Below are 15,000 nucleotides of genomic sequence, written 5' to 3' on the forward strand. Positions count from 1 at the left end.
CAGTGGGAGAAGTGAGAGATGTCTGCGAGAGATGTCTGTTTTTAATGCGAATCAAATCTGCGTTTCTTATAGGTCGATTTCTTTTTTTTCAAAATTAAACTAGAAAATGGACAATAAGATTTCCAAGACTCTATATTGGTTTTGTTTCGTTGCTCGCGGTCATTTAACACCAACGATTTCAAACAAGCTCATCACGGTTTCGTTCCGGTAGTGTATGTGAGGAGGAATGCTCTCGAAATCTAAGAAACATGGACGTCATTGTATAAGTAATAATTACAAAAAAAAGAGACAAACTCAGTGACAAACATATAGTTACCCGGTGCTTCTCGATCTGGTTCCACTAACAACGAAAATGTCTTTGGAGAAATGAGCTATTGTGACGTATATCATTACGTCAAATCTTGAATCTTCAGATTACAGTAATTGAATAATTAACAACGATGAAATGATATATGAAATGGATCATATATGAACTACGGATATGACCTCGCGATATGACCTCGCGAGGTAACGGGTTCAAACCCCGTTGAAGTCCTGAATTTTCAGGCTTCTTTACGCAATTGCAAAAATTGCGTTCATAACTGCGAGGGTCATAGCTTCACTTGAATAATTAACGTTAGTTTCAAACGAAACAAGTTTCATTGTGGCAAAAGTCTCTTTCAAATATATTTCAGTGAGTAAACTTTTAAAACTTTGTTAGCGTTTTTGTGTATTTGTCATGGTTTTTTACAACTCGATTTATACCACAAGTAAATCGGTGTAAATGGCAACATTCATGAGTGAAAAAGACGTATCATCAAAGGCTGTTGAATTTCTGCTTGCTTTTATAGTCGAGCCATCGTTTAATTTAACGTTTTTTCCTTCTTTTACTTTCCTGAAGACAGTTGCACCAGCATCAAGTCGATCGGGAAACCTGTAACCCACAACGCAAGGTACGTTACTCAAGGAGCCTGGATGAAAGACCCGCTTGGAATCATGGGCGCTGAGAATTTATTTGTGATGGAAGGTTACTATAACCAAAGGTACCTTAAAGAGTATGAAAACATGGACAAGTTTAAAGCTGGTTTGGTGCGTAAAAAGTACACACTGCCTTATGACTGGGACGGAACAGGTACTGTGGTGTATGGACCATATCTCTACTACAACAGGTAGACAACTAGACTGGCCCATTGTACCTTTGCTTTATTTGTTTTTTTTTTTTTTTCGCTGTCCAGACTGAAACTAAGTTTTGGCTCTTATTCCAAGATTAAGTAAACCTGTCATCTTTAAAGTGTTGTTTTGTGTGCTAAAAAAACTAAAAAACACCATGACGTTTTAATGATGGATCGACGAAAAATGATATTTTATACTCCTTTTTCATCCTCGCCTTCCTGCTTCGTTCTGGCTTTCCAGATAATAGTAGTGTGTCTGAGATGTGAGGGAGCGTGAGTGTTCAATCAATCGAACTGTAGAATCGTAGATCTTTTGATCTTTTCCTTACATTTTAGGAAAGAACAAAACAAAACACAACAAAAACAAAAACAAGATGAACGGGGAAAGTTTCCTGGTCATTTTCAAGTTGAAGCGCAGCATTTAGACCACATCAAATACATGCCCATGACCACCAGCTTAAAAAACCCTCTGAAATTGTTATTTTAATTATATAAACACTAATGAAATACCAAGTGAGCTTTCGCGCGAAAACATGATATCTTCACACGTGAAAAGATCACTGTTGCTATGGTTACATATGAAAATCGCGCCTTTCGATGCCTTTCGTGAAATGATTTAGTATTTCATTGGTGTTTATATAATAAATAGAATATAACATGGCCGCGCGGAGATACGAAATTTCTCTTCGAGTGTTGAAAAATAATTATTTCACGAGTGAGCGCATATTTTTCAAGGGTGATTTTAATTGAATCGGAGTCCGCCTTTTACTTTCCTTTAATGTTCCAGAGAAAGTTCCAACCAAATTGTGAAGTACAACCTGCGATCAGAGGGAATAGAGGCTTACATAGGGGTGAATTATTGCTCACCGAGAAGTAACCAGTACCAGTGGGGTGGATACAGTGGAATGGACCTGGCAGTAGATGAGCAGGGTTTGTGGGTGTTATGTGGAACTACCAACAACGATAAAAGACTCACCGCCGGTAAAATCGATGTGGAGACAAACAACATTGCCCGTAATTTTTACCTAAGCACAGGTGAACACGTCTTTTTAATGAGGCAACAATTAATCCAATGTTGTAGCCTGCGTAGCACTAGGCGGTTTGGCCAATTGCGGACCTTTTTTCCACCGGGACTGACTTCCTAGCGATCGGTTTAATGTAACGGAAGCGGAAAAAACTGGAAAATTAACCAATTAAAGAGTTCAGATTGATAATTGTCTGTCTTTGGAGGGAAAATTTGACGTTTTTGGGATTTGAAGTTTTTATGGAACAGTCTTCGATCAGTTGAATCGGCCGTTACAACTGTCACAAACAATAACGAGACGTCAAGCGCTCTCGCATCGTTAGCGGGTGTCTGCCTGTGCTATTATTAGCCGTATACATGTAGGTTGCCTCAGTTATTCTTATTGGTGGTAATCAGAGACTTTTGTGCTGATCACAAAGTGCCAAAACTTCTAACGTGTTGGTGACTTGTTTTGACACGACGATATTTTCCGGTAAACCTCATACGACAAATGACGACAGTATAGGCGTTATTCCAGACAAAAATTGACGCTGGTTTGCGTGCGCCCTCACTGTTGTTCTATGAGATAAAATCTGCTACTCATAGTCGTTCTCGTCCTACAGCTGTAGAATCTAAAGCTCTCTACTACATGTATCAGAAAAGCTAACACAGTAGGTGTATGCAGTTTGCCAACTGACTACAGTAGCTCAGTTGACGTTACCTGGACTTGACAGGTTCGTCAGCAAACAATAACATAAACCAAGGAGAAACGCGCCTACCTTAAAAATGACATCTGCAGATGGTGAGACTTATCTGAAGTTTGCTTGAAAATAATGATAACCTGTAGGCCCAGTCTTGTAAGGTACTTCTCTGTTTTTAGAGTAAATTTACCATCCACCTAACATTTTGACCTCTCTTGTAAAAGAACAAAGAACACGTCTTTATTTTACGAGGGGTAAACCACGTGAAAGTGTAATAGCGATACTGTTAAACTTGTGGCCCTCGGTGTGCACCTTGTACCCCCCTTCCCCATACTCCGTTGTACGGGTATTCAAAGATACCGTCTACACGGATCTGAGGAAAGTCGCGAAAACAGACGTCAGTCGAATGAGACGGAGATCGAACTGGGCGACCTCCCAGCTCAGAATGCTGCGCACGCACCTATGAGCGATGCCGGTCTTTCTCAAGGTCATTCCTGAATGTTGCACTACATTTTTCTCACTGACTCACTCAATTCGCTGGACTGAATTGACTGACGGACTTACTTACTCACTCACAAATGTAATAAGAGCTATGAGTTTTCCAAGTTCTTGTATACAGATATGGTCAAATGTTATTTTGTATTTTTTTTATTTAGTTAATGTTTAAACCTTTTATTGTAACTAGACCATACCTCCCTTTGGAGGGCAAGGCGCAATAGAAAATACTGTGCTATTGCTATCACTCACTCACCCACTCACGGACTGACCTTTCTCACTTACTTGTCTTACTGACTTACTGACTTACTCATTCACTCACTTATCCTCTGACAAAAGACCATATTTACCTTAGAAATTGAACCTGTTACGTACATGTAATTGGTGCCCATCTACTCCTACGTCTGAATGATTTTCTCTGATAAGTGGCCCATGCTTTAACCACCGTCATTCAAATCTCCCTGTAGTTGTAATTTACAGCTCATTTGAATGAGCAAATTACTAGTTACACTTTACACTGTATTTGTCTGTTGTTTACGTAGTTGTCTATTCATCCAGTGCTAGTACGTCACCTTCCTGTCTCAGGACTTCGAATTTTACGCTTTTAGGAAGCTCATAACATCTTGGCATTGTCCAATGTGGATACTCCTTTAAAAGGAGGCATGAATACACCTCTTAAGGAGAGCAACTTTGAAGGTGTAACCCCAAAGCATCAGGCCATTCAGACACCAAACATGATGCTTACAACCCCTCACCGCACACCACAAGGAGACGGAGCAGGTGAGATAGGGACCTTTTCAAGAGTGAAACACGGGCAGGGTGAAATTAGTTATCAACGGTTACTGGTAACCAGGAATTGAATGGTAAATTGCACCTAAACTCAAATATTTTTCCTTCCCACTATAAATATCTCCTCCCAGTGCAAACATGTCTTTCACCATTGTTACACATAAATGTTGCTTTTTCTCCCTTCCCCGAGATGATACAAGCGGTACTCTGAAGAAGAAATGAAACGTCATCAGTCAGCTACCCCATTCCTTAGTGGTGCACCCCCTCTTAAGAAAAATCTTGAATCCGCCCCTGCCGTGGATTAGTGTAGTAGGCCCACAAGCGGACAAACCCTAAGGATGCGAGAGCGCGTGACGTCACGTTATTTTGAGACAGTTGTAAGGGCTGATTCAACTGATCGAGGAAAATGTTCCATAAAAACTTCAAATCGAGATGTTTCTTTTCGAAAATTCATTTATGGACAGCCAGATAAATAAAGTTCACTCACCTACTATTTTCTGCGTTGTCCTGAGTGATTTGATGGGTTTTTGGGACGCTTCGATTTCCTCTTCAGATCCCATGCGTCGCCACATACAATATAAATAGACAAGGCCTGCAACTTCCAAGACCGCTCAAGGTCGAGTGCCTCCAGAGTTTAGCCGAATTCCTCCCACTTGCAAAGGTCGCTCGCCTCCCAACCTTGGGAATGTATAAAGTCGATAATTTGCTAGCATCGTGCCAAAAGTCATCAAATTTACACGGCTCTACAACCTCAAAGTCCTGCCTCGATTTTCAAGCTTCGATCTTCTGGCAATAACAAAAACCTGAGCTAAGCTTGAAAATCGAGCAGGATTTTGAGGTTGCAGAGCAATGTAAATTTGATGACTTTTGGGACGATGCTAGTAAAATTATCGACTTTCTACGTGCCCAAGGTTGGGAGGCGAGCGACCTTTGCAAGTGGGAGAAATTCGGCTAAATTCTGGAGGCACTCGGCCTTGAGCGGTCTTGGAAGTTGCAGGCCTTGTCTATTTATATTGTATGTGGCGACGCATGGGATCTGAAGAGGAAATCGAAGCGTCCCATCAAATCACTCAGGACAACGCAGAAAATAGTAGGTGAGTAAACGTTATTTATCTGGCTGTCCATAAAATGAATTTTCGAAAAGAAACATCGCGATTTGAAATTTTTATGGAATATTTTCCTCGATCAGTTGAATCGGCCGATACAACTGTCTCAAAATAATGTGATGTCACGCGCTCTCGCATCCTTAGGGTTGTCTGCCTGTGGTAGGCCTTTGAACAACAGGGCACTAGACATCTAATTGGTTAGACTCGTGTTAGGAGTCACCTTCAGAAAATGTTTTAAAATGTACTTATCTTTTATTTTCATCTCCATCATCATCTCATCATCATCATTTTATTTCAATGTTCAATTCAACAAATTGAAGAAATACACTGCCCGCATATAGCAAAACTAATCGAGGCGGGCTGTGTAACTTACAATCACATTTAGCAAATTAGATTAATGGTAAGACAAGTAAAGAAATAAATACAATAAAAGTAAAATAAATAGGTATACACATACATTCACAGATAGCTAGCATTTATATAGAGCAAGAATCTATAAGAAGAATGAAACATAAAAAAGTAATAATAATAATAATAGCTAAGGTGTGATTAATGATAACCAGTTATTTTTAAAATTAACGTTGAGACCTCAACATAATCATCCTCATTACCAAGCACCGCAAGTAAAAATTGGTGAACTTTGTTTTAAAAGGTTTTTTCCTAAGTTTGCGCAAGTCAGGCTTCAGACAATTCCATAGCTTAGCTCCAAGCGAATTAAGTCGAATACTCAGTCTTCATTTATTAACATATAAGTTGCCAAAATCAGAAAATCTAGTATTATATGAATGAACGTCGGATGAACAGATAAAAAGATCACAGATATTCTGAGGTGTAGAATTGGTAGATATGTCTCACCACAATGGCAAGTTCTTGCATTTAACTGAGAAGCACCAAGAATTACTGTGATCTAAGTCATATTGATTCATGTACCTACCAATAAAAAACGCTGTTGTCGTTTTTTTTTTTTTTTTTTTACGGAAGGAACCACCCCACGTATGACGGGAACACCTCAGAGGAGTGGGGGTGGGGTCACGCCCGGCCGGGCATCAGTAAGAGACAAGCTGAATATCAATCCAGAAGAAGCTTTGATGGAAGAATATGAAAATGGCTATGGAGTTAAGCAACAGCAGGTAATGTTAAAGGAAAACCGTCGGTTTCGCAAGGAATTAGACGTCAAATTGTCAAGAAGTTCCATGTTTTGTGCCATAGCTTTTCTTCATGCAATAATCACCAGTTTCAGGCTAAGCTTAGATTATACTTGCATAGAGAACGTGTTCCATTTGGTAATCCTTTAAGATATATCTTGAAATCCAGGTTTTCGGATTTCTATAATTGAACACTAAATCAATTCACCGGATTTTTTTGCCAATTTGTTTTTCTCTGAAATTCCCCACTGGCATGGACTCCAGCAAGTGAAAGAAATCCGCCTTCTTTTGTGTTCGATTGGAAATTCGTGACGTCTATATCCGGATTCCTCATTCAAACGCGACTCAGGATTTCTTTTCATTTAGGTTTTGTCATTTGAAAAATCGCTTCAAGCACAACCTCCCTCTGATTTAATTGGAACGTTTCGTCCCATTCCGTAGTTATATTGGTACGCATATATGATAAACAAACTTTATCAGGGAAGTTCGTTTTGCCATATTGTTCACTAATCTATTTTCCTTCTCGTTCGTATCGCTGTGTGTATGTAAATACAAAAATTCAGCACATTTCATTAAGAATCAGTTTTGAAGATACCCAAAACGTCTGCACCGGTTGCGCGACGTTATCGTGGGGGGGAGGGGGGGGAGGGGGGGGGGGAGGTTATTACTACTGACCTTGCAGTCTAACTTTTGATGCCTTCATTAATTAAACAGGAAGAGACGAAGGCTCAGTTGAAAGCAGGATTAGCATCCCTTCCAGCACCTTCTAATGACTTTGAAATTGTCCTACCCGAGGTAAGATGATCACAAGTGTAAGAAATAAACCGCTCAAGTACAACTACCAGTGGCAGGTTTTTCCCAATCAAAACATTTCAGAAACTCGGTGGGTTAAAGGGCATGGATTCCCCATACATGGACATCTTCCAAAGATAGTTTTTTTGAAAATCTAATTTTAGCTGCGCAGCTATTTTTAGAGAGGCACCTGATTGGCCAGTTGTAATGACGTAATGGAGGTAAGAGAACGGATCCCCCATGCAAGGGCCTCTTCCAATAATAGGTTTTTAAAATCTAATTTTAGCTATATGCTGCTATTTTTGGAGAGGCACCTGATTTTCCAGGTGTATTGACGTAATAAAAATTTAGATGTGCGCGGCATTGGGAACGAGAATTTAATTAAAAGTAGCTTTACGAAACTAAAAATAGAATTGAAAAAACTATGATGGGGTATGGGGATCCGTTCTCTTACCTCATCCTCCGTTGTGAATAACTAAAAACCGGACGAATAAAACTGAGTTGAAAAGTTTTTCGTAAAGAAAGAGTGTTTATTTGGAAAAAAAATAATTGTAGACCCACATGTGTGCAAGTTGGTTTTTTTCCCGGGCCATCATGATTCATGAACAATCTGCCACATTGCTATTTTACAAAAGCTCTTTGTATCGGGACAACGAAGCAACCGAAAAATGGCGGCTTCGAGGAAATTTGAAAGTGAAAATAGTCGATTGTTAAATTAGTTTGCTGGTATTCTGATAAAGGTCTTTTTTTGAAAGAACTTGACGAAAAACGTTATTTCCCGCACTAAGTTACTTTTTGGCAAGATTGGAGGTTCCCTTCACATGTAAATCCGCTAAACAATTGTCGATTGTCATGGTACATCATGAAAAGTGCACTCTGGACCTTTTGGCTGTGTACTCCAAGAAAGTACAATGTACGTATGCACTGTAGTCGTCGTTAAGAACGGCAGGAGGCTTGCGAGCTCGTCACAAATGCTTTTGTCTGATAGGTTAAACGATGGTGCCATTCAGCGAATATGGTGTTGCAACCTGGTTTAATTACTATCAACTTTTGTCCAAAAACTCCTTGAGGTGTTTGTGTTCCTTGCTTTTCCTAGAAAAAGGTGAAATTCTTTTTTCACTTTTGGGTTATTTTTTGCAGACTGATGACGGAGAAGCCGAAGAAGTCACGGATCAGAGTTTTGTTGAAGATGCAGCGGATATTGATGCGAGGAGGATGGCCATGAAAGAAGCAGAAGGTTTGAATCTTTTTTTTTCGGTTATGAAGAACCTGCTTAAGGATTAAAAACCAAAAGATTGGTTTGAAATTGATCACCACGAGGCCAATAGACTATCTAATTTTTACTTCATTGTGAACGTTGTTTTTCAGCTTTAAGAGAGTTGAAACGTCAATCTCAATCGGTCCAGAGAAACATGCCTCGACCCTCGGATGTCAACGCTTCTGTTCTGCGGCCCGCTAACATCGATCCGCCTCTGACAGGATTGCAAAAGGTAGTGTATGCAAAGCCATAACTTCGTTATGTAATCTTTATTCGTTTGCTCTTGAAATTTTGACGTGATGTTTTGGAGTTTTGTCATAGTGTACTGTGACAACATGATGTGGCGTGGTTTTGTCATTATGTGGTGAGGTTTTGTCATTGTGTGACGAGGTTTGATTGTTACGTGTTGTGTTTCCATCATGATGTGTTGAGGTCTTCTTTGACGTGCTGTGTTTATGATCACATAAAGGGAGAAAGTCGATTCGTCGTAAAAGAACCTCACCACATAAAATGTAAACACAGCACATCATGATGGAAACATAACACGTAACCATCAAACCTCGTCACATAAGGACAAAACCACACCACAAGACAAGATTTCAAGACCAAATGAATAAAGATTACATAAGAAAGTTATGGCTTTCCATTGTAGTGAGTGATCTTAGAGATGTAGCATGACATTGGCTGAGTGTCATTTCACAATACAAAAGTAAAACCTGAGCTTTTTCCATTGCTTTTTAGGCTGAAGAACTCATCAAACGCGAGATGGTCACGATGATTCGAAATGATGTAGTCAACCACCCCTCTGCTCTTCAGATTGAAAACTTAACGCACAAGAAAACGAAAAACGCGGCTCATGCCATCCTGGCTGCAAACCGCACCGCGCTCGAAAGCGAGCCGCTGGAAACTTTTACAGAAAAAGAGATAGCGAATGCGCGACAGTTGCTGGCGAATGAAATGGAGTTTGTCAAATCCAAAATGGCGCATGGAGATCTCCCGATAGAAAGTTACACCAAAGTGTGGGAAGAATGTTACGCTCAGGTAGGTAAAGGACCAGTAGACATGTAAATGGTGCCATTGCTATTTAAAGCTAAAAAAGCAATAGCAACAACGATCTTTATTTTCACATCATACTTGATAAGAAAAGAAAGTGTTACATATAGGATGATCATGATAAAACGAACAGTAGATGATAAGAGGACATCGTGAAAGATGTCGTGGAACTTAATGCAAGAACGTTTTCATGTTTTCTCCTAGCCTTGAAATGATATTTTTAATGTGGTTAAATGCAATTTAACCTAGTTAACAACAAAGAGATGCTGGTTTTCCGCGCGTTTAGGTCCTCAATGGAGCGGTTTGGTTAGAGGTCAGCAGTTCATTCGTACGTGCACAGGCTCACGTAGGTCACACGGTCTTAGTGTAGCGGCCATTTGAAGCTACGTGGGAAGAGTGTTGTGCGGCCTCGTTTTTTAGCGGTTTTTCTGCCTCCCTCTTCCCCCCCCCCCCCCCCTTTTTTCCCACTGTTATCACAGTGTGACTTGTGCCCGGATGTCCCTGTGTGTGGGGGCTCATGGTTGGGTTGCAGGGATTGCTAGCCATGGGAGCGTTTTACTGTCTAAGGGCTGGCTGATCACAGTGGAGGGCCCCTGGACATCCCGGCCACCCACCTTCCACTCAGCTCGATGAAGTTGTTAAACATTCTTAAGTTCTTATTAATTCTTAGGTTATTAAGTGATAGTCTTAATATTTTAATTTTTAAATGATAGTTTTTCAAGCTTGAGGTACCGTAAGTAGAAAATGACCATATTATTTTAGGGAGCCTTCCTTCCTTCCTTCAAAAGAATAACGTTAAACCGGGGCAAAAGATGCTTGCAATCAAGTTTGTTTGAGTTTTTTTTTTTTTTTTTCAAAACAAGTATTTGTATTGTAAATTTTACAATCGATAATTATGACTTTAAAATTTCCCGGTACGTCGTCGCCATCTTGAATAATTGTGATGTATGCGGTTCCTCCATTGTTCTGCACTACCCATAGGAAATCCGAGTATCTCGAGATGCGCAGAACGTATGCGCAATAATAATAGTAGGCACCGTCCTTAACACGTTAAGGCCCGGGCAAACGGTCCTCAACATTTGCTTCAACACACGTTCGACGACGCCTGCGAAATTTAAAAACAAGAATAAACTGATTATGTCAAAGTGAAACTCTATTTCTGCTGGTCGCGTCGTTTTTGCGGAATTAACCCTTTCGTTAGGCGCTCGAATCCCGCCATTACTCACTCAGTCTTTCGAAGTATCAGTTGTCTTGATTTCAGGAGGTATTTCCTCTTAGTTCTGTTTTCACGCATTCTGCGATTAGTTGAATTTTTTGTTGTTGCCCGTTGATTTTAGTGATAGTGCATGGAGGTTGACTGTGTACAAGTAAACTTTTACCTTGAATTTGAGGATAACATTTTGAAACCATTGCATCCCTATTAGAGGTGAATTTGTAGAAAGAACGTCGTGAGTACGAAATGGTCATACCAAATCAAATAACGGAATAGATGTTTCGACTCATTAGAGAAAAGGAAAATCTGTAGTAACTCTGTGTGTTATGTCTTTTAGGTCTTGTTTCTACCAACACAGCAGCGGTACACCAGGGCGGCATTAGCCAGCAAAAAAGACAGACTTGAATCTTTGGAGAAACGTCTTGAGGTATGTTTTCCTTAGCGCTGACCTATAAGTGGTGCTTCTTTTCTGTCTCTCAATGGATGGGCTTGCTCTATATGTTAAAACCTATGAAGGCAATGCCAGTCCTTTCAGTCGACCTACGTCCGGGTTATGATTTCCGATGGTTTGGATTGACGAAAGGGATTTTTACAGTGACTGCAAAATTCTCGCGCGCTCATTGGCTCATTTATTGTCAATAAGCGGACGCGATATTGCTCGCGTCAGATTGAAGTTTCTCGCATTTGTCCCGCGTTCTTCTCGTGTTTCGACTTAATTTTGATCCCTCTGTCTTTTTGTTATTATAAAAACAAATTGATGTCAGTTTTTCATGCGTCTGCCCTCTTATTGACAATGAATTGTCAAAGTAGTCTGCGGATCCACTCGGCTATCGCCTCGTGGATACACAGCTACATTGACAATGTTATGACGAAATTCATGATTAATAACAGGACAGACGCATCAAAAAGTGACATCAATTTGTTAATTTGAATCCGATGGACAAAAGGGTTACAGTTGAAGCTGAGTTGCCTGGCCTTGGCATGGAAGCTAGGCGGCCGAAGACCTTAGTTTGATACAAACAGCTCTGTCTTTCTTATGTATGTATATACAGACCTGTTAGCATTACAACAATCTGATTCACATGATCAAAGCACTGAAGTTTGCATTCGATTGAAAGGGTCACCGGTAGCCTCGATGCCATTGAGAGGCCTGATGACTGAGCAAGCTACCGTCAAATAGCCTATTCGGCAAAATTCCATTGTTTCCACTCCTCTTTAAGTATATTCTTTGTTTAAATTCACTCTTTATTTCGTGATTCCAGCTAAATCGGACCCACATGACAGAGGACGCGAAGAGAGCGGCGAAAATTGAAAAGAAACTTAAAGTTCTTCTTGGTGGTTATCAGGTAAGGATTGCGTTCATCAGTTTAGCGCTGAAATGCGAAAAAAATATTTTTTGAGTGTAGCTGTCTTGAAACGCATCGACTGATTTTCCTCTTTCGAAATTACAGGAAAAGACCTCAAATCCTTGCTAGTGTTATAACAGAGATATCTAGCTTCACATTATTTTGTGGTCAACTGCGAACGAAAGTTTGCTGCTTGTCATATCACTATCAAGGTCCTCTTGTTGAAGCTTACTTCTTAATGTTCTCGATAACTGTGCCTAATAATAATAATAATAATTGGCAGTGCTAATCCCCCTATACTTGCAGTATTGAGGACTGAATTGAGAAGGGCGCAGCTCATGAGATTGGGCTGAAAGCATACAAAGGCGCTTCTGACTGCCGCTATACAGTGCATGTTTGATGTCGGAGCACAGCACCACAGCTAGATGTTGATCAGCTGTGAGTCGATTTTAATCAGAGAGGAAACCCGGAGTACCCGGAGAAAAACCTCGAGTCAGGTTGAGACCGACTGAAACTCAGCCCACATGCAGGCCGGGGTCAGAGTTGAAGCCCGGCTCGCAGTGGTGGGGGGCTTGATAGATAACCACTAACCCACCCTGACTCCCACAACTGCAACCAATATAAAAAACAAACTTAAGCCGTACTTTTGCTGTTTCTAAGCTTATCCTTTCTACATGTAGCTCTCTCTGAGTTCTTGGACAGATACTAGTCTCTTACTTGCGAACTAAAACTATTCTTTCCTTCCAGAGTCGTTCCGTTGGATTGACGAAACAGATCAATGATCTTTACGAGCAGGTAGAACAATCTCACACAGAGAGAGAAACGTTCAGATCACTGAGAGAGCATGAGCTTAGGGCTATTCCAAAGCGACTTGAGGTACAGTACCAAAAATAAACTTAAAAATAAAAATCTAATAGGCTTTGCACAAAACGTGGAACGTGCTCTTTGAGTAAAAAAAAAAGGGAGAGCGCGGTCAATATCCAGCCACCGTGATCGGACTAACTTGGTAAATAACCCATGAACTTAAAAGATAAGCGAGGTTTATTCTTACTAAGTATATACAACACAAGTGAATCGTACTGCTTTACGGCTCGTTAAATATCCAATACTTTTACCGACACTGACGTGAATAATTGTTTATTATTTTGGTCTCTTTTCCCTACAGGCACTGAGAGAAGATGTTAATCGGCAAACTGATCGCGAGCATCAACTACAAAGTCGTTATTCGAATCTGTTGTACGAGAGAGATGCACTCTACAGCCATCTTCCTCAACAATGAAAAAAAAGACTTAAGCCGATCGTCTGCATCCAAAGTGTTTGTAAAAGGAAACAAAAGAACATGCCATCGCCGACACAAAATTTGTGTTGTTTTATCGTACACACTTTTGGGACATTTAATGAAGTTGTATTCTTTCTTCCCTTGCCACCCTTCACAATTAGCGACCTTTAGGTGAAGGCACATGTACGACTACAATTGCAACTCTGATCACGCGAGTTGGATTTGAAGGTTGAGTTTGTGACAAGTTCGCATGTTCGAAACGAAAAATTTGTATAATGCTCGCTAGTCTACGATCTGCCATGCTCGACGACATCAAGAAGAGGGTTTTAAAAGATTGAAGTCTAAGGTTTTGAAAATTTTAACGATTATTCCACTTCATCCAATTTCTACAAACTTGTGGATCATTCATTCTAGAAAAGAGAACTGTGCTGGAGCTAAGAGAGAAAGTTTATTTGGCCGCTGTGTCATCATTTTTTCCTTAAAACCTACTTGGAGTTTGCAGGTGACCAGGAGCGTACGATTTCGATCTATCTTGTCCATCGGAGTTTGCACAGACCAGTTTTTAGTTGAGAATGGTCGTTCGTGACATAGATAGACTTCATGTCGCATGGAAGTTGCAGAGAATGGGACAAAATGTACCAAACTACAAGATGAACTGGTAAAGCTGATTGAATGAGTTTAGGTGCGCGTGCGCGCTAGGCTTCTTTTTTCTTACCTTCAAACAGGCCCCAGTTGTGAGGCCCTCCCAGGTGTTTTGGGGAACAAGAGAACATAGCTAATTTGAACTGGGAAACGGGGGAACAATGTCAAAATATTTTAGGAAAGAAGGGAACAAAAACAAGTTAAAACAATTTTAGGGATCAAAAAGCGGGCAACAAGGGAACACAAGCAAATATTTCAAGGGAACAAGAGCTCTTCCCCCCCCCCCCCCTCCCTCCCCCTGGGAGGTCTCCAGTTGTTGAAAGGCCGGATAACTTTATTCAGTCTACAAGTCAGTATTCAGAGTAGAGTACAAAATATACTTCACGTTTAATGTGGGCCAAGATTTTTTTACACACCTCTGAACTAGATGTGCTTTGAGTGTGCATATTCACAGTTACGAGGGCAAATACTAAAATCTTGGCGGAGATTGAAACTGACGGATAGTGACTTAACTACCGGATAAAGTTATCCGCCCCTTTGAACAACTGGGGCCAGGCAAGGAAAGAACTGCAAACTAGTAAGTTTTCTTCGATTTTAACTTAACGAAAATTTCATCCTGATGTTTGCCGTTTACCTTAACTCCACTAAAACAAGAAGAACTTTTTTCATTGAAAGAGTTTGTGTCCGAAACAAATGAATTTCAAAAACGCTTGTTTTGGGTTTCAAATTTCCCGGGCGCCGCCATCATGAATAGGGAAGTTTTTGAGACGCGGACGGCAACCGGAAGAGAAACTTTTGCATGCCAGGACAGTGGTATCTCCCAGATTTTTATGCTAATCATCGCTAATGGAGAAAAGATACTTAGCAATGTAAATGTGGTTGTGTGAAAACCGGTTAAAAGGGAAAACAGCTCACTTTCGGTTGCCGTCCGCCTCTCAAAAACGCGCGTGCTTAATAATTGTGACGTATCGTGGTTGCCCTATTGGTTGCGGTCGCATTAGGGAGTTACCACTAGTGTTAAATCAAG

General features: G+C 40.5%; 2 protein-coding genes across 2 annotated transcripts in view; both read left to right on the plus strand.

The window, feature by feature from the left end:
• Window positions 1-3,969, plus strand: part of LOC137995410 (noelin-like) — a 13,594-nt gene extending 9,625 nt beyond the window's left edge. Inside the window, exons 5-7 of the mRNA XM_068840970.1 lie at window positions 881-1,148; window positions 1,939-2,186; window positions 3,893-3,969. Coding sequence (XP_068697071.1) covers window positions 881-1,148; window positions 1,939-2,186; window positions 3,893-3,969 — 593 coding nt within the window. The remainder of the gene's footprint in view (window positions 1-880; window positions 1,149-1,938; window positions 2,187-3,892) is intronic.
• A 9-nt stretch (window positions 3,970-3,978) lies between these two features.
• Window positions 3,979-15,000, plus strand: part of LOC137997070 (cell division cycle 5-related protein-like) — a 13,035-nt gene continuing 2,013 nt past the window's right edge. Inside the window, exons 1-10 of the mRNA XM_068842818.1 lie at window positions 3,979-4,130; window positions 6,227-6,375; window positions 7,105-7,185; window positions 8,323-8,419; window positions 8,551-8,672; window positions 9,182-9,481; window positions 11,044-11,133; window positions 11,969-12,052; window positions 12,800-12,928; window positions 13,218-15,000. The exon at window positions 13,218-15,000 is cut by the window's right edge and continues 2,013 nt beyond it. Of these exons, the coding sequence (XP_068698919.1) occupies window positions 4,013-4,130; window positions 6,227-6,375; window positions 7,105-7,185; window positions 8,323-8,419; window positions 8,551-8,672; window positions 9,182-9,481; window positions 11,044-11,133; window positions 11,969-12,052; window positions 12,800-12,928; window positions 13,218-13,331 (1,284 nt within the window). The 5' untranslated portion in view covers window positions 3,979-4,012 and the 3' untranslated portion in view covers window positions 13,332-15,000. The remainder of the gene's footprint in view (window positions 4,131-6,226; window positions 6,376-7,104; window positions 7,186-8,322; window positions 8,420-8,550; window positions 8,673-9,181; window positions 9,482-11,043; window positions 11,134-11,968; window positions 12,053-12,799; window positions 12,929-13,217) is intronic.

The sequence above is a fragment of the Montipora foliosa genome, chromosome 3, assembly GCF_036669935.1.
Source record: "Montipora foliosa isolate CH-2021 chromosome 3, ASM3666993v2, whole genome shotgun sequence".
NCBI lineage: Eukaryota > Metazoa > Cnidaria > Anthozoa > Scleractinia > Acroporidae > Montipora > Montipora foliosa.